Genomic DNA, 27,055 nt, shown 5'->3' with positions numbered 1-27,055 from the left:
AAAAGGGAGCAGCCAAAAAATTGCCAAAATAAGGGGGAAATTTCCTTTATTAATATATTCCCAAGAATTCTGAAGCTCCCATTTAAAATTTGCTGCTATTTAGTCATAACCTATATTAATTACAGGTTATGAGGCTACATTTTTTCTTTTGGATATCTAAATTTTGACTTAGATTTAATTTTTGCTTACATAAAAACTCATTTTAAAGCCATCCATAGGAACACAAATAATCTGGCAACACAAAGACATTACAGAACTGAGCTGGCAGTCATTCTCAGTGTACACAGCTGCACAAAGAGCAAGCAGTTTGAAAAGCGTAGAGCTATAATGAGAGTGGAATTAGCACAGTCAGAATTCAGTCCTCTTTCACTTGGAGCCATTTAAATATTTCTATTAAGTATTTCCATTAATATGCTCTAGCTGCTATATAAATTTGATTATAATAGATTTGCTTTGGCTTTTTATTGCTATTAGGTTTTGTTAAAACTTACCATCAAGCTACAGGTGTCAACACCTGCCTCAGTGACATTTTACCACCTGCTTGCACTTTTTCTGACTTGTTTCTGGGAAAGTCATTTTGTCTTAGCTTGCGGTTAGTTTGTGTGTGATTCTTAGGAGGTTGGCGTAGAACTTGGTTGGCTAGCTTTAATTACGTAATTAAACTATGCTTCATTAAGGTTCTGTGGGAGAAAAAAACTTCATTAAAAAAGTACTCTCCAATTATTAGGGTAAACTAGGTAATTGCTTTGTTTCAGAAGACTTGAACCATATTTGTTATGGTGGATTTTAAGAGTCCTTTGGTTATATTTATTTGTTTAGCAAAAGGAAGATGAGGGAGTGATCTTTTAGGGTTTGTTGTTGTTGTTGTTGTTGCCGCCATATTTTTAATGAGCAACTTTACTACGTGACAGCCAAGTGGCCAGTATCTAGTAAGCCAAACTAAGATTTCCCTTGCACTTTCCTGATGGCAGTCAGAATGCAGTTACTTATTCTGCACTATATGATTAGACATCAATTTAATCTTCAATTTCTTGGAGTCTAACCTTTAATAGTAGAGGAGGAAAAATGCCTGGGGTTTGTTGAATCCCTTTATAGACATGATTTTGTACATTTGTGCATTTAAATGCAGTCCGTATACTTACTGTAGAACCAGAGAAGCCATTTAATAAGTACACTTTGAAACTATACCTTAATGAAATATTGAGAACTTGGAAGAGTCAGCTTACATTTTCTATAGCCTTCCTCCCTTGGACTTGATAACTATGGAAGCCGCTTTTGCTTGTTCAATTTCTGTAAACATCTGAGTTCTATGTTTATATATGCCAGTCATCTACAGAGAAAGAAGCCAATTGTGATTTTTTTTTACCTTGAAATATCCTAAAAAGAGGGACTTTGTTAGTGTAAATATGTCTGTTAGATATAATAGGTTTGATTATAATCCAGTCTTGCAGGGTTTTTTTTAAAAAGAAACAAAACCAGCCAGGTACAACCATGCACACCTATAGTCCAGCTACCTGGGAGGCAGGGATGGAAGGGTCATTTGAGCTGAGGAGTTCAAGGCCACCACAGACAATTGAAATGCCCATAACTCCCCTCCTCTCCAAACAAGTAAAAATTGAAGAAGTAGATAGATGGATACATACATACATACATACATACATAGACAGACAGACAGATACATAGATAGACAGACAGACATGCAACACTGAGTAAAACATTTTTTTTTACAGTCTACTTTTCTTTATAGTGTACAACTACTGAAGTTTCTACTCTAATTTGGTAGCACCAAGGAGAACAGTATTAAAAACATTTTTATTGGAGTATATTTATTACCCAAAGTTTAGAGTAAGTTAAAATATTTAGCTTTTCTAGTGTTTCTGTAATCATTTAATATAAGCCTATATTACAGTTATAAAAATCATAAATCATTTTTGTGAAGATGGGAGGATTTTTCATTGTAGACTTTTGCATTTCAGTTCTCTAAATTAGGCTCCTTTTGAATTTTAATTAGATATTTGAACTATAGGCTGCTAAATTTAGATATAAGACTATAGAAATATAACCTGGAGGTAAGAATTTTTGTGTTAGAGTAGTGCTTTGATGTCACTGTTTCTGAAACTATTTTTTCCTTCCCACCTCTTACCTGAAAAAGAACAATATGGTCATTTGATGATTTGAATAATAGTTCATGTTTTTAATGTGTTTATAATATATTAAGTTAAACAGTCATGTAAAATAACCAAATCATTAACTATGTTTGAAGTTTATATTAGCTTCTAAGTCTCTTGCTGTAGAAGAAAATAAGGAAGAAAAAATGGCTAGGGAAGTAGAGGAAGGCTCAAAAGTTAAAAATTGAGAGTTTAAAAATAGAGTTTCTATTTATGAAACACTGACAACAATCCAAAGCTGAGAGTTTTCTATAGAAGGTAGAAATTTTTTAAAATATTTGGGAAGCAGGTACTACATAAATTTAAAGATAAATGTAATTCAAATTACGAGTTTTTAAAAAATAGTAGTTTTATTTTTGTAGTTTAAAAAATAAACACAGTATCACAGTGTTCTACAAATGGGTTGAACTTGTGAGAGGCTCAGATGTTTACAGAACATTGCTGCTGCATCTTAGATTGTGGCTGATTGAGTAACCCAGGCAGTTTGCCATCACTGACTGTCATTTCATACTACAAGGTGTGGATCCAGAGTTGTATGAATTAACAACTTCTAAGCTGGAACTTTCCACCTCAAGCCTCAAAGTGACTGATGCGTTTGCAAGACTCATGTCCACAGTAGAGAAGACAAGCACATCTACCAGGTAAATAAGCAGGTAGTGTTAATTATACCCTAATGTTGAATTCTGAGACCAAAGGCAAAAGGGATGTAAATTGGCAGTGTTTCAGGATATTGTATTAAACTACTTTATATTTTTTAAAAGCCAACAGATGCCTAAGAAAATGTTACCAAATTATGTCTAATGATGAACTTTGTTAAAGCAGAGTTATTTCATAAGTCTGGAAAGGACTGACAGATGTTGTTTGGCTTTTCCTTCCCTTCTCCCAATTCCCTCAACTTTGTAGAAAAAAAAAAAAAGCCACATTGATGAGAAAATAATTCTGATTAAAGTATTGAGATCTAGAAGTCATTGTAGAAACATTTCTCTTTCCTGTCATGATTACTAAGATCATCTTTGGGAACCAAGTTTCATACTCATAGTGTGTGCATCTAGGCTAATTTTTTTTTACTTCCAAGTTAACATAGGATAAATAGCCACTCATATTTCCAGATTTTCACTGATGGAGGTATGAAGTCTTCCTAAACAGGCACTCTTCCTCAGAGCTAAATCCCCAGGCCTCTGTAAAACCCTCCCTTCTCAAGCTTCCTGGAAACCTCTTAGTGATACAGCCTTTAAAGAAGCAGTTAACTCTAGTGATACAGCCTTTAAAGAAGCCGTTAACTATCAGTGTTGGAACCAGAGACAGGGCCTCAAGCATAGGATTCGTGAAACCTTTAATTGATGTAAGTAAGCAATGGAATAACCCATTGATTTGACATGTAAGAATAATAAGCCAGTTCTTAATAGAAAGGCAGTCATAATGAGCCAGGATATCACTTGTAAATACTGATTGGTTGACCTGCCAGTTCTGCATCCATAATTCATCAGCATTTTAAAGAGGAATATTGGGCCACATACTAGTGGCTCATGCCTGTAATACTAGCTACTCAGCAGGCTGAACTCTAAGGATCAAAGTTTGAAGCCAGTCTAGTCAGGAAAGTCTATGAGACTCCATTAACTACCAGAAAGCCAGAAATAGAGCTTTGGCTCCAGTGGTAGAGTACTATCCTTGAGCAAAAGAAGCTCAAGAGCCAGAACCCAAACCCTGAGTTCAAGACCCAAGGTCTGCATAAAAAATAAATGAAGAGTAGTTACATGTTAGTTACCTGTTTAGGAGATTAGTACAGCTTTCTCTTTCATAAACACACCATTCACATGTTAAATTCACATTTATCAATTTTATTGAAAAATCCACCTCCTCTTTTCTGTCTTAAAGCTATATCTTAAATTTAAAACTATATTGTAAGCCATATTTATTAAATCAACAGATATTACTTTCCCCTAGAATAGACGTAGCCTGAAAGCAGGCCCTTTCTGTCCACAGACTCCCTCCATTGCCCCGAGTCATCATGGTGCCACTTGGCACTACCAAAGCCTCCTTACTACAGGGACCTCCTTGTAAGCCTAGCTATCATGGGCTTGGTGCAGGCATTTAACTTCTCTTTCTAAATCATTTCTTCAAGGTAACATTCTCTTCCTAATTTCTCATCCACTTCTTCTACATATGTTAACTGAAAGCAAATAAATGCACATGTGTGACTTTAAAGCCAACCTGATATATTCACTGTCAAGCTGTTCCTGGGACAGACCTACTGTTTCCTCACCATTTTCCCCCTTGGAGTCTCACCATTGTTTTAAAGCTCCAGTGCTGAAAAGTACTCCTTGTACCATTAGGAGGAGCTCCAAACCACGTTAACTAGCCTGCTTTCCTGATTTTTAAACTCACCCTTGAAACATACTGTGTGTATAGAGTGTTTCTCAATCCCTATCACTAAGTCTTTCTCATTTTTCTCTTATTCTCAACTAAAACAATGAGCTAAAGCTATCACATGCATCCTGAAGGGGCAATGGTATAGTTGCAGTAAATTATCTCTGGCAATTGTCTAACTTATTAAAGTGCTATGGATCAAAACCCAGTTTGCAGCTGGGTGCTGGTGGCTCACGCCTGTAATCTTAGCTACTCAGAAGGCTGAGATCTGAGGATTGAAGTTCAAAGCCAGCTCGGGCACAAAAGTCCTTGAGGCTCTTATCTCCAATAAACCACTCATAAAACTGGAAGTGGGGCAGTGGCTGAAGTAGTAGAGTGCTAGCCTTGAGCTGAAGAGCTGAGGGACAGCACCCAGGCCCAGAGTTCAAGCCCCATGACCAAAAAAAAAAAAAAACCAGTTTGTAAATGGTAAGCAGACTCTATCACTTACCTACACTCTTAGCCCCAACTTTATATTTAAAACAAAATAAACTAGGCATGAATATTCCTGCTTATAATCCCAGCTATTCAGGAGCAGAGATCAGGAGGATTACAGTACCAGGCCACCCCAAGCAAAAAGTGAAATCAGTGAACCAGGGCATTTTAGCATACATCTTTATCCTAGCTATTTAAGAGACCATGGATAGAACAAAGTCCAAGGCTGACCCCAGGCAAAAAAATGCAAGGCCAGTCAGGAGATAGTGGCTCATGCTTGTAATCCTTAGCTACTAAGGTAAGGAGGCTGAGATCTAAGGATGGTGATTTAAAGTTAGCCCAGGCAGGAAAGTATATAAGATTCTTTATCTTCAATTAACTACCAAAAAACCAGAAGTGGATCTTTGGCTCAAATGAGTGAGCACTAGTCTTAAGCAAAAAAGCCCAAGCCCTGACTTCAAGCTAAGAACATACACATGCACACATGCACGCACACACATGACTATACATGAAAACTGAAGTAAAACAGCTAAGGATATGGCTGAATGGTAGAGCACCTGCCTAGCAAATGTTATGCTCTGAGTTCAAACTCCAGTGCCCCCCCCCACACACACACACTCACGGAAAAAGAAACTGAAAACATAGTGTGCCAACTTTCAATTTTTTTTAAGGAAAATATGCTGTTTGAAAATAGTGAGAAGTTCAGATATCCTTAAGTCTTAGTATTTAAAGTCCCATGATAACAAACAAATGCAGTGGTAGTATGGTACTATAAATGATACAACTTGTGAGCAGGGAGAAGGGAAAACTGGGAGAGAGCCAAGGAAGGGATAACATTGTCTGAAAGGAAATGTACAGCTGGGTGCTGGTGGCTCACGCCTGTAAGCCTAACTACTCTGGAGGCTGAGATCTGAGGATCACAGTTCAAAGCCAGCCAGGGCAGGAAAGTCTGTGAGACTCTTATTTCTAGTAAAACACCAGAAAACCAGAAGTAGTGCTGTGGCTCAAGTGGTAAAGCACTAGCTAGCCTTGAGCTCAGCTCAAGGAACAGCACCCAGACCCAGAGTTCAAGCCCCACCAACAACAACAAAAAAAAAAAAGAAAAGAAAAAAAGAAATGTACTCATTACCTGACTTATGAAATGGTAACCCTTCTGGACATTACCTTTACAATAATAGTTTTTTTAAGGGAAAAAAAGTCCTACCAATTATATAAGCTTTTCAACTTTACATTCTTACCAACACTTGTTACTGTCTTTCTTTTTGGTGATAGCCATCCTAGTGGATTTGGAATGGTATTTTACTGTCTTTTTTTTATTTGCATTTTCCGGGTGGCTAACAATATTAACCATTTGTGTATCTTCTTTGGAGAAATGTCACTCAGTCCCTTTGCCTGTGTTTAAATTATTTAATTTGAAAGAGTTCCTTATAAATTACCAATACTAGACTTTTATCAGCTATATAATCTGCATATTTTTTCTCCCATTCTGCAGGTTGTATTTTTTTTAGAGCATCCATTAAAACAAAGTTTTCATTTTGATGGAGCCAATTTGTATGTATTTTTTTCTCTTTTGTTGCTTTACTTTAGGTCTAAGCAACCATTGCCTAATTCAGGAAGATTTATACCTACGTCTGATCCATTCTTTATTAATTTTTATACGTTGTGACATAGAGGGCCTGTCTGTCTTTACATGAGTATGTACAGTTGTCCCAGTATTATGGAAAGATCTTGGCATGCTTGTTATGTATGGGGAAATGGATATAGAAACACAGCTTCTTCCTGGCCTTTTAGTTGTGTTCTATTTTATTCTCCCAATAAATTTTATTAATAATATTGTATAAATCTATAATAAAAGGTTTTATTATAGAAATATCATTTCCAAATAGAACTTTGCAGAGTTCTCCAAGAACTATTTCCATACTACCAAGCTAATCAACCTTGCATTAGAAACAATTTCTTTTTTAAATAATATTGTATTGTATTGTAAAGGTGATGTACAAAGAGGTTACATTTCTGTTAAACAGTGCTACCCCTTCCCTTGTTTTCTCCCACTTTCCCACCTCTCCCACCCCCCAGTTGTAAAGTTCATTTCTAACATAGTGTCTTGTGAGTATCACTGTTGCATTGGCTCACCCTTTGTTTTGTTTTTGTTTGTTTGTTTTTGTCAGTCCTGGGTGCTGTCCCTCACCTCTTCAGCTCAAAGCTAGCAATCTACCACTTGAACCACAGCACCACTTCCAGCATTTTTTGCTTATGTGGTGCTGAGGAATCGAACCCAGGGCCTCATGCATGCAAGGAAAGCACACTACCACTGAGCCACCTTCCCAGCCCTGTTATTTGTTTTTTAACCAGTGAGAATAAAGATCAAAATTAGATTCTTACCTATGAAGACTGGCATATGTATCTTATAACTACAAATGCACAAATGTAAATTATGTGAATTTTAAAAGTATAACTTTACATTGCCTCCAGGTAGTGCCTCTAAAATGTAACATTAGTTGTATCGTGCTTTTTTAAAACCTATACTAATTTTTACACACTGTTTCTTTGTGAAAGCCCATTCCAGCTGTACTCCACAAAAGGGGAAATTCATCTAGACAGTCTCATTTGTTATTGTGTCAAATAGGCATTTTTTTTAATTACAAAAGCAGTAAAGTCATACTGTAAGAAGGTAGAAAATTGAAGTTTTACATTCTTTACATTTAAATCACTGTGACTCCCTTGGTGTGCATTCTTTTCAAGTCTCTTTTCCATGATAAATTCTTACCTATATTTTTTAAACAAAAATCAGATATAATCTATACTGAATTAAACTTGTTTACTCAATGATGTGTATCTGTTGGTTTCATTGAGTTTTCATTTCATAAAAGATTCAGGCTGGATTCATATTTCACTGACACTGTTGTTCCTGTTTTGTACAAACCAATATTCAATCCAGATTTTGTTCCCAGCTGCATGTCCTCAGTTCCTTCTCAGCTAGCTTATATCCTCCATCCCTTTTGTTGTTGTTTTTTATGTTTGGTTTTTGGTTGTGGGGCTTGAACTCAGGGCCTGGGTGCTGTCCCTGAGCTCTTTTTGCTCAACGTTAGTGCTCTACCAGTTTGAGCCACAGCTCCACTTCCAGTTTTCTGGGGGTTAATAGGAGATAGAGAGTCTCATGGACTTTCCTGCCTGGGCTGGCTTGGAACTATGATCCTCAGATCTCAGCCTTCTGAATAGATAGGATTACAGGCATGAACCACCAGTTCCCTGCTTTTTTCTACATACCTCATTTGAGTCACATTTGACTGGCATTTCCTACAGCTCGTCTACCTGGCTTAGCAGGCATTTTGCATATCTGTGTTAGGCCCCAAACTGGTCACTGGGGGTCAGTGTAGTAAAATAGATGTCATTTCAAAGACCATAGGAGGTAAAGATCCTGCCTGTATCCCAGCCAGGCTGAGGGCTCCCTCTCCTGGAGTTTCCCATGGGAATAAAGAAAGCCTGAGGTTAAGATGACTTCCAATACCTTGTGCCACATGTTTTGTGTGGAGGTAATTTTGGTAAGTTTCACAGGAGTAGGGGAAAATCCAATTAGATAGAGTGTTATTAGAACTTTAACGCCATTACACTGCTGTATGCCTGGGCAGATACTTCTAGCCGTAAGCAAAGGTGAGCTGTACATGTGACTGACTGTGTGTATGTGCTAGCCCTAACAAAAATACAAAAGCAGCCCATTTGTTGTTGTTCATAAGAGATTCAGCACGGGGCACAAGAAGCACATACACCAAAGGAAGTACCAGTCTTTGCTTAAGTACCAAAGATTGCTAACTCCCCACCCTGAGAATGGCTTTCTCCCATCCAACCTACAGCAAAGTCCCATTAACACACTTGCCTTTTTTTCATCCGTTCATAGGAAACCAAAAAGAGAAGAACACTTGAGTGAAGAAGCCGTCAAGGTGATTGCCAGCCTTCCTGACCTGACGTTCATGCATGCCAAGGTGTTGATGTTCCCTGCCACCTTAACACCTTCCACAAGCTCCCAAGCACAGGCCGACTGATCACGGGCTGAACTGGACAGTTTCAAATCCTTTTTCTCTCCTCTTTCCCTTCCATACCATCAAAAGCATACCTGCTCTGATTAAAAAAAAAAATTCAACTTCAGCTGATTTGTTGGTAAGCCGCACTAGAAAGGTATACATAGTAATGTATATTTTATTTACATACTGAAGTCCTAAATTTATATTAGAAAAATGTAAATAATCGGGGATGAACATTTTTGAAGATTTATTCTTTTTGTGTTGCTGGGGTGTATACATTTATGTCTTTGTGAAATACACTGGTGGTGTCCTTCTTACAAAACTTTTGAAATAAAAAAAAAATTAAAAAAATTCAGATCTCCACTGTCTGAAATCCCCTTCAGCCTTTTCCAGTTGCTTTGAATGTCCTCTTACTTTTTCATGTCATGTTGGATTACTTTTGCTATCATAAATAAGGTCCAAAGTCCCTGGTTAGTTTTTTTTTTAATTTTGTGTGTGATGGGTTTGTTTCAGATCTGGCTTTGGTTAACATTTTATGGCTCTTTTTTAAATCTTTTCAATCTGGCATATTGCTATTTGACCTTTTGCTAGCTACTTCATCGATGACTCTTTTTGCTATAGGATATGGATCATTGTCAGAACTTGATTGGAGGGGTCAAAGAGATTGTGTCTGTTTTAAATCTGTTTGATTTGAAGAAGGACCAAGTTTTATGAATGTCTTACAATGAAATTTTCTTGTACTGATTTTTGTTCTATTGTACCACTATTTTTTGAGGATTTTGCACAGTGTAAAATGACATAATCATAGATTGCTATGGTTTAGGCTGTATATACAGTGAAAACTATGGGTTTTAAATGTTTGGGGAAATTCCTATGGAAAAAAGAGAGACATGTAGAAGAACCTCTAACAGGGTTAATGCGCATGCCCAAGGTCTTTGAGATTTCAGTGTGTAAATTTCCTTTTAGCTTACACAAAAATAAAATAATTTAAAAGAAATTTGCCTGTTGTCTTTGTATTTTGGTATCTGAGGGAAAATGTAACTAATGTATTTTAACTCCAAAGGAAATCATTTGATAGGACTTGTACTTTTTTGGAATCAGAAAAATTTAGAACTGGTCTTTAAGAATTAGATCAGTGCTTTCAGTAGCTGTTTTTACATGTTTACCAAGAAATCATCAAAGAATTCTCATGATTCATTGTAACATTGTCTTCAGATTATTGGCGGTTAAGTAAGGATTTGTAGTGATTTTTTTTTCCCTTCCAAGGAAGTGTATGCATGAAATTAAGGTGAACAGATTTCTAAAAATAATTTTTAGAATTTTTTTCAGACAAAAGCCCCATCCTAATTTCAAAAGGAACAGGCCATCGCCAATAGCAACTCTCCTCATCCCACACAGGAGTGCCCCAGTGGGCTCTTGCCCCTCTACCCAACAGGCTCCTGGTTGCCAGGGTATACAGCAACAGCAACACTCCTCTGAGTGTAGTGTACACATAGTCTACCATGACATGATGCTTATCCAGACATCTACCATTTCCCAGACTTTTCTCATCCAAGGAAGACATTCTGAATGTCTTCTTCCAAAATGTGGAAGAAGAGAACTTTAGCAAATCTGCTTATTACTATGTTAGTAAAAGCTAGTCTCTGAGCTTGAATTATATTCACTCTAACAAATAAGAACAATACTATCTACTTCATAGAACTGACATATTAAATAAAAGATGTGCACACCCATGAAACTGACATTTGGAAGGTTGAGGCAGGAGGATCCAAAGTTCAAGGCTAGTCTAGGGTACACAGCCAGAGCTAGTTTATGAACAAATAATAAATGAGAGGAGATGCAAGCAGTCAGAAGTGGTAGATCATAGCTGCAACAGAATCTATGTGAAGTCCCAGGGACTAGAGAAAGAATAACATCAAATAACAATGCAAGAGCTTGTTACTGGAAAACAATCAGGTGGCCCTATTCTAATGACTTACAAAGTATCTCCTCTTAAAACCACCTCTCAGTAATCCAGTCTTGCCTGTTGTATGTCATAATGGTCTTTGCTGTTTTAATTACAACAGACCCTACTATTGGACTGTCCTAGTTAAAGTCACTGTTTCAATAGTGATGACCAAAAATACTGTGCAGCCACCTAGGCTCAAACTGTTACCTCGAACACTCACAGGGGACTTTCTGGTGGGGCCTTGAGCGCCTCCCTTGTATCCTAGGGAGTCAACTATCCATTTCTGGTAATCAGCTGCTCTGGCAGCAGCTACCATGCCTTCTCACAGTCCCACAGGAAAGGAAGAACCTGCAGAGTTGGAGAGGGGAAGATGCCATGGAGCAGGAGTCCCAATTGATCAACCCTCACACTGATGTAGTGGTCAGCTGTGTCCATCCTACTCTAAAATCAGTGCACACACCAGAGGTCTCACCCCATGCTGTGGCCAAATCCAAACAGCCAGCAAGCCATTAACACCCCAGACTAATCCAAAGTGAGGCAGAGGGGGAAACTTGCTGAAGTTTAGAACTTGTCATCTTTTCCTTCTTTCATAGTTTTTGAATCAAGATTAGGCTTAGCGTGGGGAATAAAAATCTAAAATACTGCATTTTGAGTACTAAGAGTCACATTTTAATTTCTCTAGAATTGAGGTGTGTTATAGCAATGGAAGGGTTAACTGGCAATGGATTCTTTTTATTAGTGGTGTATTAAATAATGTTCTTACAACCAGTGATGGAGAGAATGAAAATGGTAGCGAGGGACCCTTCCCTTTTCCCATACCTCTCCCCTTGGCTCCCCCACCCCCACCACTGGCCACCATGGATGAAAGGGTGACAAAGTTCTCTTTTGCACTCGACTTTCCTTGAGGCACACACACTTCCACTCATAGTCTATTAGCCAGAACTTAGTGGTAGTATCATATCTAGCTGATCTGGGAGGCCATCTTCAACTGGATGGATTCTGGTACTAAGGAAATAGAGAACATACCATGGAGGGAACCAGAAATCTGGGACTCAGATCCACTTCTCAGCCCACATAAACCATGCCACTGAGAAAGTTCACATCCAGAGAAATGCATGTCAGAACCATTGTCTCAAGATGCAATGCCCCAGAGTAGATCTAGTGCTTCCTGATGCTTTTCCAAGGAGGAAAAGAACATGTTGAGAACAGGACAGGGTTTTTCAGAGATCTTGATAGAACATTGCTAAGATAATCATGGGTAGAAGTCGAGTTAAGGTAAAAGGAACACCAAGAATTGTGTGTTAGATACAGCTCTGCCATTAGCCAGCCAAAAGATCTAGGCTGTCTCTTGCCTAAAACCTGTTCGATTCTCCAGGTAATGAGGAATGGGAATCTTTAGAATCAAAAATGTAAGGTGGGAGTTGGGGTGGGTGGCTTGAAGTAGAGTGAATAGTTAACATGCACAATATCCTGGGTTCAGTCTCCAGCACCCTAAACCAAAAATCACTAAGGAGGAAAAAGAACCAGAGACTTTGAGGGCTGGAGGATAAGCTGACCAAATGCTTTCCAAACCACTCCCAGGGCAGGGGGTGTCCCTGCAGCACCACACTTGGCACATAAGCGGCAGAACAGCAACTTCAGAAGATTCTGTGTGATAAAGGGATTCCATGGCTACAAAAAATTAAGAGCCAAAGATGATTCCATTCTCATAGTGAGGAAACTGAAGCATAAACAAACCGATTTGCACATTACACATCTATAACCTGAGGCCAGGACTTGCTGGGGCAAGCATTCAACCACTGAGCTACCGCTACAGTTCTTCCGCTGTCAGGAGTAAGGGTAGAAAATGGTGGTCACCTTGTTGAAACCCTAAAAGGCAATGTGAGCTGTAACCTTCACTCCTTTGGCCCTCTAGGTCAGGCTTATCTCAGGATCCTCTTCCACTTTACTGCGTGTTGAGATTAGTGACTTAGGTTGCCAAAGCCCAAAAGATACCATGTCTCTGTCCTACATCCATCTCAGAAAAAAAGGTGGTTCTCTCTGACACAGTATTTTCTCCACATCTACCTCAAAACAGCCTGCCAGCCTCCTCTTCCTGAGCTACAACACTCTTCTGCTGGCCTAGCAGCAACTCCACACGCCCCCCCACCGCCGACACACACACACACACACACACACACACACACACACACACACACACACACGCACACACTCCAGAGGGCACCACAAGACACGAGTACCACAACCTTCTTGTATGCCCCTGCCCCACCTCTGACCTTTGACAGGTCCTCTTTCCATTGGCCACGCCCACATTTATTCTTACCCAATGCCCCATCTTCTCCTCTCATTCTTGGACCTATAGTGCTATCCCTTATCCTTCTAAATCCCACTTCCTTGCTGTAGGCCTTCTACCTCTCCTCTGTGGTCATAGCCTCCATATGATCTTCCTCCACCTTTATCCTCCCAATCTAACCTTCCACAATGCCAACAGAATACTCTCTTATTGGGAAAAATCCTTCACTACCACCCAACAAAGTCTTTAAGCTCCTAGAACATTGCCTGGCACTATGTTGTGCCTGCTGTCTACCCTATGGGCTCCTTGGAAGCCATCCTGACCAGGCCACAGTGTCTGAGCAGGCCTGAGCATGGCTCACAGGGGTTCAGGGATCAGAGACCACATTCACCTTGAGAGCCACCCCCACACACACACAAAAGAGGATGACACGACATCCCAACAGAGCCATTAAACTACAACTGATGCGCCAAGGGTACCCCAGGCTGATGCACAGTCACTGTGGTTGGTGCCCAGCCAGCCAGCAGCTTCCAGCGTCCTATTGATCTCATTCCGTTTCTCCGTTAGCCAAACACGGTTTTCCCTATCTGAGCTGGCAGGGGTATAGGCATTGTTGGGGTGATTGGAGAGAGGAAAAAGGAAGCTGCTCCTGCTGCTGTGGTCCTGAACCCTAAAAAAGCCAGCAGGATGGCAAAGCCACAGGAGGGCTCCCTTTTACCAATTCAAGCCATGGGTAGAAGCCAAGAGAGACATTTTTGTGCAGTCAGTATTTCTACTCAGAGAGAAGCATTCCCAAGAACCATTTCCTCCTTGCATTATGCTTATAGGAAATGTCACATAGGGTGCTTGAGCAGGCCTGCAATTTGCTGATGTGTGTGTGTGTGTGTGTGTGTGTGTGTGTGTGTGTGTGTGTGTGTGTGTGTGTGTGTGTGTGTGTGTGTGTGTGTGTGTGTGTGTGTGTGTGTTGGTATTTGGGGCTTGAACTCAGGGCCTTGGCACTGTCCCTTAGCACTCTATCCAGAACTCCACTTCCAGGTTTTTTTGGTAGTTAATTGGAGGCAAGTGTCATGGTCTTTCCTGCCCAGGCTGGTTTCAAATCACATTTCTGAGATCGCAGCCTCCTGAGTCGCTAGGATTACAGGTATGCACCACCAGCACCCGGCTCTTTGCTTTCCTTTTTGCCAAGTTGCCTTGAGAACTCGGACTTTGATCTGGGTGGAAATCATTAATCTACTGGTTTAAAAGAAAGGCTAGGCCCAGCATTCCACCTCCTGCTAGAATAAAATGTTGGCTCAATGAGGAGCCAACCTAACACTGGTCTTAGCGTCGCGTCCATGCCTTCATCTCCTTTCCCCTTTCCCCACCCTCCCTCTGTCCCAATCAACTTCCTGGGCCACCAATGTCCTGTGTCCTGCCGCGAGGACAGGAGGCCTTGCTCCCCTCAGCTACTATCTTGTAACCCCCTCCTAATTTACAAGCTGTTTACTGCTTCAGATGTTTGGAAAGAAAACACCTTAGTCAGCAACCCTGGAAAGCTCCATTTTCAGTGAAATCTGGACAACTTTTTTTTTTTCATCCCACCCCAGGTTTTTCTGGTTTTGTGGCTAGAGCCTAACATCTGTGAGGCAGACAGGGCCTCATGGTCCTGTGTCACCAGACACCTGTTGAAAGGATGCATTCGGGAGTGGAAAATCTGGGCAGAACTCACCCATGACAGCTGGTATTTATCTAACGTCAGCCTCCACCACGGGGAAAGGAAGAGCATTTGGGCGCCAGTAACAGACAGGGGCAAAGACCAGCAGTGTGAACTGCAGGTGCCGGTGGGACCTTGAGGGAAGGTCTGTCCCTAATGACTGACAAAAAGCCCAAACTGCCACCCTCCCACCCCCATGCTGAGTAGGAGTGACTGGCACCCTGGGACATACCTCCCAGGGCAACCTCTGGAAAAAGAGTCCTCCATAAAAGGCAACACTTGCCAATCTGGATCTATAATGAGCTCCTGAAGGGTTGTGGAAGAAAGGACATGAGCTATTGTTTTAAATAATCATTTCAACATGGGCCTGGTTGGAAGAGTCTAAGTGGGACTGGGTTTGCCTGTTGAGTTACCCCCAGGCCCTGATGGCTCAAGGCTTCCTTAGTCATATTTGCAGCCCACCCCAGCCCTAGGACACAAACAGTCCTGAGGCTACAGGGGCCACTAGCATGGCCAAGTGATACTACAGGACGTGAAGCAGGAACGGGATAGTAAGACTGTGAATCCACTTTGTGACTGGACACCACAGTATGAGCAGAGGTAGGAAATAGAGTAAAAAATAACAAACGACTTTCTCTGGAGAGACAAGCGAGGTATATCACTGTCTTAGTCCATCAAGAGTGATCTGACAACAGGAATTTGTTGCTCACAGTTCTGAAGACCAGAAAGTTGGAGAAAAGCAGCTTTGATGTGAGTGGCAGGCTCTTCCTGATCACTGCCTTCTTCCTCATCTTCTTGCTGAGTACAGGAAGGGGAACCTGGCCTTGGAACTCTTTTAAAGGGCAATAATCCATTCCCAGGGCCCTGTCCTCAGCATGCCCCACGGCTCCAACTTCTCATACCAACACCTGTCATCTATTTTGGTGGATTGCTTTGTTTTGAAAGTGTCTACCACTTGAGCTATGCCCTCAACCCTTTTGTTTGTTTTTGTTGTGTTTTTGAGCTCGAGTCTTTAACTTTGTCCTGGGCTGGCCTTGAACTCAAGATCCTTTTGCCTCAGTTTCTCAATAGTTGGATTATAGGCATGGGCTACCAAGTCTGGCTGAGGTTACGTTTTACTGTGCAAACCTGAAAGGCTACCAGTGTTAGGAGATGTGACACACTTGTCCATGGTAAGAGCTCAGCCAAGGCAGGTTTTATCATTAGGACACAAGTTCTTACTAAGCACCTGTAGCATATCTTGACCTGGAAGCTTTGGAGAACGTAAGGGTGTCTCAGGCTCAGCACCTGTCCGGATGAGGGTACAAGGAACCAACAGGCCCAAAGTAAGATCAGGTGATTGTAAGGATCTCATCTTGACCCAAAACTGTGAGACTAAGAAGTAATCAAGCCCCATCATGTGGTCATGTAGGAGAAACTGAGGTTTCTGGATTGGGGAGCCAGAAGTATTTATGACTGGGGAGACAGAGTATCCATGGAGACCTCAGAGGGCCTCCTAAACACTTCCATAAATGTCATTCCCTAGCCAGGCACTGGTGGCTCACCACTGGCTCCTCCCACAACTAACAAGAAAAAAACAAATCAAAACAAAAGGTGACCCTTGACCACCTTTCTTCCCTTCCTTTTAAAGGTGCTGGTACTAGGGCTTGAACTCAGGGCCTGGGTGCTGTCCCTGAGCGTTTTTTTCCCTCAAAGCTAATACTCTACAACTTGAGCCATAGCCCCTCTTCTGAATTTGAGGTCGTTTAGTTATTTATTTATTTATTTATTTATTTATTTTAAGCTGTGTGTGTTTCACAATTTTTTTATTATGAAAATACTGTACAGAGGGGTTACAATTACATGGGAAAGATAATGATACATTTCTTATCAAGCATTGTAGCCTCCTCCTTTGTTTTCCCCTTCCCATCCCATCCTCCCCCTCCCCACCAAAGTTGTAAAGTTCGCTTTAGACATAACGACTTGTACATCTCATTGTTGCAATGGGTCCACCTGTATCCCTATTTAAATGATTTGATTTTTCCCTTCCCCTCCACAAATTATACCAACATCAAATACAGTGAAAGCAGGGGTTATACCGTGGGGGAGGGGCATACAAAGCAACAAAGAAATCATCTTATGAATGTGTTAGAAACAATCGCATGAAAGAAAAAAACATTTGAGTACATATCTTAGGGTTCATTTCCCTAACATCAACTTATCTGACCTTTTCTGCTTGACTCAGACATATACTAGTTATTGCAAATAAGGGAAACCATGGGACTATGTTTCTTTAGGCCTGGCTTACTTCACTTAATATAATTTTTTCCAAGGCTTTCCATTTCCTAACAAATGGGACAATGTCATTCTTTCTGATGGAGACATAGAATTCCATTGTGTATATATACCACATTTTCTTGATCCATTCATCTACTGAGGGGCATCTGGGTTGGTTCCATATCTTAGCTATGGTAAATAAGGCTGCAATACACATAGTCATGCTGGTAGCTTTAGTGTGGCCTTGTTTGTGATCATTTGGGTAAATGCCCAAAAGTGGGATTGCTGGGTCATAGGGGAGCTCTATGTGGAGTCTTTTGAGGAACCTTCATACTACTTTCCAAAGTGGTTGAACAAGTTTACACTCCCACCAACAATGCAGTAAGGTTCCCTTCTGTCCACATCCCCTCCAGCATCTGTTGTTATTAGAGTTCTTGATTATAGCCATTCTAACTGGGGTGAGGTGGCATCTCAATGTTGTTTTGATTTGCATTTCTTTTATGGCTAGGGAGGTTGAGCATTTCTTCATGTGTCTATTGGCCATCCTTCTTTCCTCTTCAGAGAAGTTTCTCTTTGTCTTTATCCCACTTATTTATTGAGCAGTTGTTTCTTTGAAGATTTGTTGGGGGATTTAATTTTTAAAAATATGGAATGCTTCATGAATTTGCGTATCATCCTTGCACAGGGGACATGCTAATCTTCTCTGTATCGTTCCAATTTTAGTATATGTGCTGCCAAAGCGAGCACTTGAGGTAGTTTATTAAAGACTCTCACAGACTTCCCTGCCTGGGTTGGCTTCAAACCTTGGTCCTCAGATCTCAGCCTCCTGAGTAGCTGGGATTATAGGTATGAGCTTTTATTCCCCTTGTTTGTCCTTCCTTCCTCCCTTCCCTTCCTTTCCTTCCTTATTTCCTTCCCTCCTGCCCACTCATCTCTTCTTCCTTCCTCCTTCCTTCCCTGCCTGCCTCCCTTCTTTCCCTCCTTCCATCCCTCCCTCCTTCCATCCCTCCCTCCTTTCTCTCTCTTTTTCTTTCTTTCTTTCTTTCTTTCTTTCTTTCTTTCTTTCTTTCTTTCTTTCTTTCTTTCTTTCTTTCTTTCTTTCTTTCTTTCTTTCTTTTTCTTTCTTTCTTCCTTGTCTCACTATATACTTCAGGTTGGCCTGGAAATCAAAATCCGTCTGCTAGGCTTACAGGCAAGTACCACCACTCCTCCATGTCTGAATTTTTAATTGTCTTATGGTAGACCTGTCTTGAATTGTCTCATAGTGGGCTTAAAGGCAGACAGATGTAAATATATGGGATAGCAGATCAACCAGAGCCTGTTCTAGATTGAATCCTTACAAAGACTCCATCCATATATCCACCCAACTTATATTAGGTACCTACTGTTTTCTTATGCTGGTCCACATTCCCTTTAGAATACTCAGAAAGTACATATTCAGGGTTGGCCAAGCAGTCAGAGTCTGCTCAACCTAGGACAGCTGCCCTGTCTCCTCGGGCTTCTTTTTCTCCTGTGTTGAGTCATTCTAAACTTTAAATCATTTCTTGATTTACTCTGCTGAATTTCTTAGAATAAATCCTGGACATCAACATATATCACTCCTTTATGCAAATATCATATTTAAAATAAAAGGACATTCTCTCCAACCTGACCTCAACACCACTCTCATACCTTAAAAAGATCATACTTTCTAAACAAGACTATAGCATGTCTATAAGCAAAGTCTATAACAAGTACTCCTAAGATTGCCAGTTCAAATCCACCCATGCTCAATGAGGAATATATACCCCCATTAGGCTATATGATTCTTTTCTAGAACAGTTCTCTCCTCCCTCCTCCTGTTATATTACAATGGTCATTTTTGGAGCTATCAGTCCAGTTGTCTTATAGAACGCTCTGTATCTTTGTTTTGTCTGTCTTCTGGTGTCATTAAGCTTGTCCTTCTGTCCCCTATACTTCCTCTGATAATAGCGTCTATAAGAATGCAGACACCAGTGTGACTAAGGGAGCCCCTTCTGAGGAAGTCTAGCTCTGTGGGTCATCACCACTGTTAGACTGTCCGGGAAAGCAAGCCTGGCCACCTGATGGATGGCTCTCCTTCCTGCCCAGCTTCTGCTGGCTCCTTGCTCTTTCCTTCTGGCCAGACAGCGGCCCAGCCCTCTCTAGGCCCTGCCTGCTGCATTTTGCTTGTAGTCCTTATTTGTTTTGTGTTCTCTGTGCTCTTACCAAGACTGTAAACTTCCTTAGGACAGGGGCCTCTGCTGTATCCCAGTGCCTAGGGTACTTCTCATGTTCAGAGGCACCTGATAAACCTGGGGGAAAGACGGCCCACAACATCAGTGCCAAGCACATCCCTGACCCCACGCTAACAGAGACTGAGGTCATCTTCCTTCCAAGGTCATGAACTAAACTTCTGAAATCACCCTAACATTAAGTGGGAGGCCTCCATCTTGTGAACAAGCCAGTCTCCCCTGCACGCTCTCATCTGCCAGCCGCCAGCCATCTCTCTTCCTTTAGAGTTTGGACAACTCCTGGTTTACTGGGCTCAGAGTGAACCCAGGGTCACCAATAACAGCCCAGCTTAGCAAAGAAGAGTTTTGTGAACTAAGGCCCTTAATTCAGAGGCTAATTCATTATGGCTGATTATATTTTTAAAGTTGAATCTTGTTTTCTCCATCAACATCTCAACCTTTCCTCCTCCTTTCCCCCTTTTGTCTCTCTCTCTCTCTCTTTCTTTCTTTTCTTCTTTCTTTTTTTCTTACTTCCTTTCTTTCTTTCTGCTTCAAATGCTGAACAGGTGCTGCATTCATCACCTCACCAAGGCTGTGGCTTGGGGTGGGCACCCAGCCAGGGGCGGAGGCGGGGCAGGGGGAGCTGGCCCCGCCCCCTGGTCAGGGGAGGAGGAGGGCCGGCTTTTGTTCCAGCAGGGTAAAATCAATAAGTGACACCCATCACACACACCATCCAAAGCAGGCCTTCCTGCCCTGGCTCTCAGGACTGCCTGAAACTGCATTGTCAGTGTGTGTATCCCAGTACCTTTCCCGGAGCATCCGCAGCTTTCAACTCTTTCCCAAGGGATTTTGTGCCACATGTCTCCAAAAAGCAGGGTTAAAAAAAAAAAAAAGCACAGACAGAACAACCAGCAGCTGCAGATACAGGAATGGACACACTTGTGTCAAACGCCCCCTCTGCTTCCACTCCACCCAGGAGCTCAGGCTCCTGGAGGACACCAGGCCGGTGAGAAGAGCCAGATCAGGTTTGGTTTGGTTTGATAGTTTTGTGGTGACTCCCTGAATAAACAATATACTATTTATCACTAAATCTTCTCCAGTACTAGTAAGTGCCAAGCAGGGCTCTAGGGGAGCTCATTCAAGTCAACTGTGAGGCAGGTGACATTATTCTTTTGTCACTTTACAAATGAGAAGAATAACAATCAAGGCACAAACTCACATGGACATAATGGTCACACCTGTAATCCCAGCACTAGGGAGGGCACTGAGCCAGGCAGGAGGATTCAGAGTTCAAAGCCAGCCTGAACTACATAGATCCTATTTCACAAACAAAACAACCAATCCTGAGGCACAGGGTGCTTAAACACCTTCCCCAGAGTCTCTCATAGATAGATTGAAAGCCAGAGGCCCCCACTCTGCTCCATGTGCCTATACTACTTCTCACTGCTCTCTGCAGAACCTTCTCAACATGGCTCCTGTCTTTATCTCCATGCTGCAGGTAAGGACATCAAGGCTGGCAACTTACTCAAGTTGACCTCACGCTGCGCCACCTGCTGCTGTGTGGGCTGAGAGCCAGAGAGTATCAGAGGACACAGAAGTTCAGGGATGTGTGTGTGTGTGTGTGTGTGTGTGTGTGTGTGTGTGTGTGTGTGTGTGTGTGTGTGTGTGTGCGTGCAAGGCTGTGAATGCATGCTGAGGCACAGCTACTGGGGGCTGTCCAGCCCTCCTTTCAGAGACCCCTGCCTAGGGAAGGTGCTGTGTGGTCCACAGGTGAAAGAGCCTAGGTCTCACTCAGTTTCAGTTCCCTGCAGGGCTCAGAGTCCCCCAGGGAAGTCCCTGCTTCCTATGGGCACAGAGCACACTTTGGGAGCTACCTGCCAACACCCAGCACCGCCCTGGGCCTGTTGCTCAACTATCACTGACCAAAGTCTTGAATCAAACTCAGATGGCAAACAGCAGGCAATTACGGGAGAAGTTACCTGAACAGGTAGCTCAGGAAGCTGTCTGTAAAGTTTTCAAGATTGCCAAGCCACCATGTCCTGAATAACAAATGAAAGAACAAATGACAACCCTCCCCCACCCCCCACCCCCGATGGCTACATACACTGTGCATTTCCCAGTTTGAGAGGGGCTCCGTCAGAGTCAGCAACACAAATGGCACCACAGTGCAGAACTAGAACCTGCTGCCAGCCCTCCCCCTACCCCCCCCCCCCAGCCACAGCTCTGAACGCTTCTGCTTGGCCAGACCTTCAGCGAGGCCATTCCTGTTACTCTAGACCAAGTGTCCTGCACACTTGCTAATGGGGCCTGGTCTATAACTGTGATAGGTTCCATCAGCCTTGAAGGGTAGAGAGCTTTGTATCTTAGAGTCATTTTCAGAAAGCAGGGCCTCAGAAAGACTTGAGTCAAATTTTCTCTATAGACCAGCACCAATAGCTCATACCTATAATCCTAACTACTCAGGAGGCTGAGATCTGAGGACTGAAGTTAGAAACCTGCCTGGGCAGGTTTGTGCACAAGAATCTTAGCTCCAATTAACCAGCAAAAAAACAGAGGTAGAGCTATGGCTCAAGTGGTAGAATACCAGCCTTGAGTGAAAAAGCCAAGCAAGAGCAGAGGCCCTGACCTTGGGCTCCAGTACTGCCACTAAACAAACAAAGATGGTTGAACACATTGAAGAAAACCTATAGGAAAGTGAAATGAAATGGAAAATAATCTCATGTGCACAGGCTTCAGAGCACACTTTTGTGGACCTAAAGCGAAAAGCCACCAGACTTTCTATGCAAGAACTCGAAGCCTATGGCAGTTACTTCTGCCAGCTGGACTTCCTCATAGTAGCAGTCAAACATGACTGGGTAGAGCCAAGCCAAACTCAGCCTTTAGTGTTAGGGACAGCTAGCCGAGGCTGTCACCTGCCCAGCTGGATTTTCCAGTCCTGCCTGCACGTTCCTTCCTGTTCTTTCCTTCATCCTCTGGCACACATATTTCTGCAAACCCACGCACCCAGACAGGTAGTGAGGGGATTCCCATTGAGGCATGCTGTGGTTTCGCCAGCAAGCTCTCTGCTCCTGGAGGCCAGGGCTGAGGGAGTAGCTAGGAGGTAGCCTTGTTCCCCCGTCACCCCCCTTCCAGCCTGCTGCTAACCTTGGCTCTTCTTCTTGGCCCAGAGCAGTTCTACCCTCCACCATGGTAGACATCTCAAGAGATTGTTTATGAGGGTGGAGGGAGTTAGAAGAGCCTCAAAAACCCCATTCCCATCCTATCCAGTTGCTTTCCAGAAGAAGAAACTGAGGCAGGGGAGTGAAGGAAGGTCTTTTGGTCATTGACTGTAAGGAACCTTCTGGGACTGGAATCCATCTTGGGTGACCAGTGCTCTGAGGGCCTAGAGAACAGGGTGCGTGCACTGAAGCCTTTCATCTCCCATGGGCAAGGAGAGCCCTGTACACCCATGACTGGAAGCTAAGGACAAGGACAGGTCTGAGAGGCAGATGATAGGCCTCAGCTGTTCTTTGCCTTGGTCTCCTGACCAGGTCCTCTGCATCCTTCCCTTCCCAGCCCTGCACTTCTCTCCCTCCCCTCCTTTCCCTTCCCTTCCTTTCTCCTTCCCTCCCTTTCTCCCTCCTGGGATCAATCATGGTCCACCTGGAGAGCAGGTTAGAGATCTGCAGTTTCAGGCCATCCCACATTTCCTGCTGGCCCAGGCTCTGCAGAACTCCCCATGGGAGCTGAAGAGGGAGACCCTCTTTCTGCATGCTTTGAACGGAGCCGCCTGAGGCTAGGCATCCTCTTTCCATTCCCTGGGGTAGCACTAACCGTGCTGGGTAGCCTGGGGAGAGAATTGTTCCTACAGGCAGCCATGAGCGTCTTTAATAGACATGGTCCTCCCTGGACCGTAACCAAGTGATGTGAAAATTGATACAAATTTCCTCCAAGGATTGATCCACTTAGCATCAGTGTAGATGAAATCCCCCCAGTTGTTTACAGCGGTGCTGGAAAAGCACTCGAGTGTGTGTGATGGATAGCCTCTATGGGTAAAAGGCACCTGGGTGCACACCACCAGCCTTCTGCGGAACAGAAGCGGGCAACTGCCTTTGAGACACTGGTCAAAGGCTGAGGATTAATCTATCCAAAAAAGCTAGGGATACAGTTAAGACAGTGTTTATGTATATTTAGATGTGTGTGTGTGTGTGTGTGTGTGTGTGTGTGTGTGTGTGTGTTATTCCCTGTTTCACAGGAAGAAACTACTTCATGATATGAGAAATTTTGTGTGGTTAAGTCAGATCCAAGACAGGAGGAGATTTTGAGCAGGTTGTCCAGGCACCTCAAGTCAGAGCCCCCAGACAGGCTTCCTAATGCCCTTGACTTTGAGCAACCTCCACCGAGTTGGTCTGCTTCCCCCATCTGTAACACAGAATAATAAAAAAGGCTTCCTTGAACAATTTCATGTATGTATGTATGTATATATGTATGTATGCATGCATGCATGTATTTTGTTGGTCGTGGGACTTGAACTCAGGGCCTGGGCACTATCCCTGAGCTTTTGTGCTCAAGGCTAGCACTCTACCAATTTGAACTACAGGACCGCTTTTGGTTTTTAAGCGGTTAATTGGAGACAAGATTTTCCCAGACTTTCTTGCCCAGGCTGGCTTCCAACCTGATCCCCAGATCTCAGCCTCTTGAGTAGCTAGGATTACAGGCATGAGCCTTCAGCACCCAAGATCCTTGAGCAATTTTAATAAAGCAAGAGAGACAAATTGTGAGACCTGAATCAAAATACATGCTCAAAAACATTAAATGTACATACTACATTTAAAGTTAAGTTGGGGCAGGAAAGCACAAAGGCTGTGGGAGCAGGAATGGGGGTGGGGTTGGCAGTGGGCATGTGAGATATGCTGCTGGGAGGCTGGGTGAAGGTGGGTACAGGGACAGCACTGGAGGCTGAGAGGCCATTCAGTCTAGAGTTGCCTCTGGAGTCTTTGGGAAGTAGAATGTGTAGGGGATGACTAACAATGAAAAAGGGGGAGAGGGGAATAGATGGAAAGCCAGGTATGATGTGAACAACTTTATAATATTAGTACTACAAGTTAGGAAAAGCTCAACTATAGAACCAACCTGAATGATACATAGAGATCCTCTTTAAATAGACAGACAGACAGACAGACAGACAGACAGACAGACAGACAGACAGACAGACAGATAGATAGATAGATAGATAGATAGATAGATATTAGGCACTAATTGCTATAATCTAGGTACTTAGGAAGCTGAGATCTAGATCAGAGATTAAGGCTTAAAGCCAGCCTCGACAGGAAAGTCTAAGAGATCACTGCACCAAAATAAACAATAAAAGCTGAGGCTGGAGGCATGGCTCATGTGGTAAAGCACCAGCTGAGTGAGCAAGCCAAGCAGAGTTCAAGGCCCTGAGTTCAAACCACACTACCAGTTAAAAATAAATGCATACTAAACATCTAAATAGATAAATAGATAAATAAATAAATAAATAAAGCCAGGCACTGGTGGCTCATGCCTATAATCTTAGCTATTATGAAGGCTGAGAGTTGAGGATTGTGGTTCAAAGCCAGCCTAGACAGGAATGTCTGTGAGACTCTTATCTCCAATTAACCACCAGAAAACCAAAAGTGACACGGTGGCTCAAAGTGGTAGAGTACTAGCTTTGAGCACAAAAGCTCAGGGACAGCACTCAGGCCCTGAGTTCAAGTCTTATGACTGACAAATAAATACATAAATACCTCCTAAGATAGAGATCCAGCATTGGACTGGAGGGGAAGGATAGAGCATGGGCTGGCCCAAAGCCCGAGTCTACAATGCGCCACACACTGCTTTTTAGCCCCTCAGTAACCCCAACCTCTCTGCACTACTATCACGGTTTTCCAGATGAGGAAACTGAGCTTAGTTCACACACTGGCACCCCAGGGAACAGGAATTCAGGCTCCACCCCCTCGCCCTCTATGACCAGTATTAGCTGTCTCCATAATGCACAGCACTTCCCAACTTGGAAAAGCACAGATCCAGCTAGGATTTCTAGGGACCTTCCTGACTGAGTCACCAGAAAGATCCTTTCCTGCCATCCTGTGCCCAGTCCTGCCCCCTGAGCTTGGCATGAGGTTGGAGAAGAGGTGAAGAGAAAAGAAGCACAAGACCTTTGGGTTTGAAGTTAACTTTGACAATGTCCCACACCCCTTGAAAAGACTGGAATTGAGGGAGGCTGTGCAGTGATTGGTCTTGGGGTGGGTAGGAGGGGGGGACACAGGGGAGCAGGCCTCAGGGGAAAGGAGGGGAGGGGGTGGTGGCTTCCCCTGAATGAGTACATTCCTTGGGCCCAAACTCTTCTCAGTCTGGGGGTGGACAACTCAGACAAGCTACTAGTCTTGGGCCTGGAGCCTTAGAAGGGGTCAGGGGTCAGTGTGTCTGAAGGTGGGTGCCATGGCAAGTAAACCTTCCTAAATCTTGCTTTGCCCTCCTCTCCTGGGGCTGTGCTGTCTGGAGGGACATCCTGTCCCATTGCCCGAACAGGATGCTTTCTCTTCTTCCCACCTACCTGGCAGAGATCCTGACCAGAGCAGCAGCCCCGCCCTCTTCCCTGAAGGCCTCGTCCATGCCACTTGCAGAGCTTGGGAGGGAGTACTGTGTGGCTGCATGGATCTGCTGTCCATTTTTCACTAGAGAAAACTGGGTGTCAAAAACTTGATCCATCTATGAAAGCAGCTGGAACCAGACAGGGGGAGAAATTGAATTTGTAACAGTGGTTCTCAGCCATGGCTCATATTAGAAGCACAAAGGTAAATAGCTGCCCTGGGCTCAAGCTCTCTTCCTCCTTCTTTCCACATTCCCTTTGTCCTTCCATGGTTATAATCCAGGTGATTCTAACATGCCAGGGCTGAAACTTACTCTCCTAAGATAAGTCAGCTGTGTTAAAAAGAACATCCAGTAGAAAGATGGACAAAGGAGATGAGTGTCATTCACAATGCTGGAATAAAAATGGCTAATAGGCACATGAAAACCTGTTGACCCCGATTAATAATTAAAGAATACTAAATAAAACAATAATGAGATAGTATTTCATGTATCAAATTGTCAGCCTTTATTTTTCCTAATGAGAGAATATTGCCAGGAATAACTATGCTCTGTGTGTTTCTGTGTGTATTTCTGTGTGTGTGTGTGTGTGTGTGTGTGTGTGTGTGTGTGTGTGTGTGAGTGCGCACGCATGCACACACACTGAGGGAACAGTGTGTCTCAAACATTGAGAATTAATGGCTATAATCTTTTTGGAGAGCAGTAGGGAAAATACCTTCTGCTTTGTCAATTTCACATTAAGATGCTAGACAAGAGATGGACACCAGTAGCTCATATCTATATTCCTAGCTATTCAAGAGGCTGAGATCTGAGGGTTGTGGTTCAAAGTTAACCTGGACAGAAAAATCCATGAGACTCTCATCTCCATTTAATGACCAAAAAAAAAAAGCCACAAGTGGAGCTGTGGCTCAGTGGTAGAATACTAGCCTTGAGCAAAAAAGGTCAGGGACAGCCCCCAGGCTCTTAATCCACCCCTCCTACCCCCGCCCCCCACACAAAGAAAACAAAGAAA

At 42.9% G+C, this 27,055-nt stretch overlaps 1 protein-coding gene and 1 non-coding gene across 6 annotated transcripts in view; one reads left to right on the top strand and one right to left on the bottom strand.

Moving 5' to 3' along the window:
- Window positions 1-10,025, top strand: part of LOC138839044 (aftiphilin-like) — a 69,500-nt gene extending 59,475 nt beyond the window's left edge. For 4 of the 5 annotated variants that reach the window (XM_070038687.1, XM_070038690.1, XM_070038686.1 and 1 more), the window contains 2 exons: window positions 2,686-2,809; window positions 8,905-10,025. In XM_070038687.1, coding sequence (XP_069894788.1) covers window positions 2,686-2,809; window positions 8,905-9,049 — 269 coding nt within the window. In that variant the 3' untranslated portion in view covers window positions 9,050-10,025. Of the gene's footprint in view, window positions 1-2,685; window positions 2,810-8,904 lie in introns of those variants that run through there. The other variant, XM_070038691.1, reaches the window with a different exon arrangement.
- Window positions 10,026-17,858: 7,833 nt separating this feature from the next.
- LOC138839055 (U6 spliceosomal RNA) lies at window positions 17,859-17,965 on the bottom strand. Its single transcript, XR_011375823.1, has one exon. It is a non-coding gene; the product is annotated as a U6 spliceosomal RNA (small nuclear RNA).
- Window positions 17,966-27,055: the final 9,090 nt, after the last annotated feature.

Source organism: Dipodomys merriami, unplaced genomic scaffold, assembly GCF_024711535.1.
Source record: "Dipodomys merriami isolate MVZ:Mamm:240054 unplaced genomic scaffold, mDipMer1.0.p SCAF_290, whole genome shotgun sequence".
NCBI classification, from domain to species: domain Eukaryota; kingdom Metazoa; phylum Chordata; class Mammalia; order Rodentia; family Heteromyidae; genus Dipodomys; species Dipodomys merriami.
The sequence above is the reverse complement of the archived record's forward strand: the minus strand, read 5'-3'. Positions and strand labels throughout refer to the sequence as shown.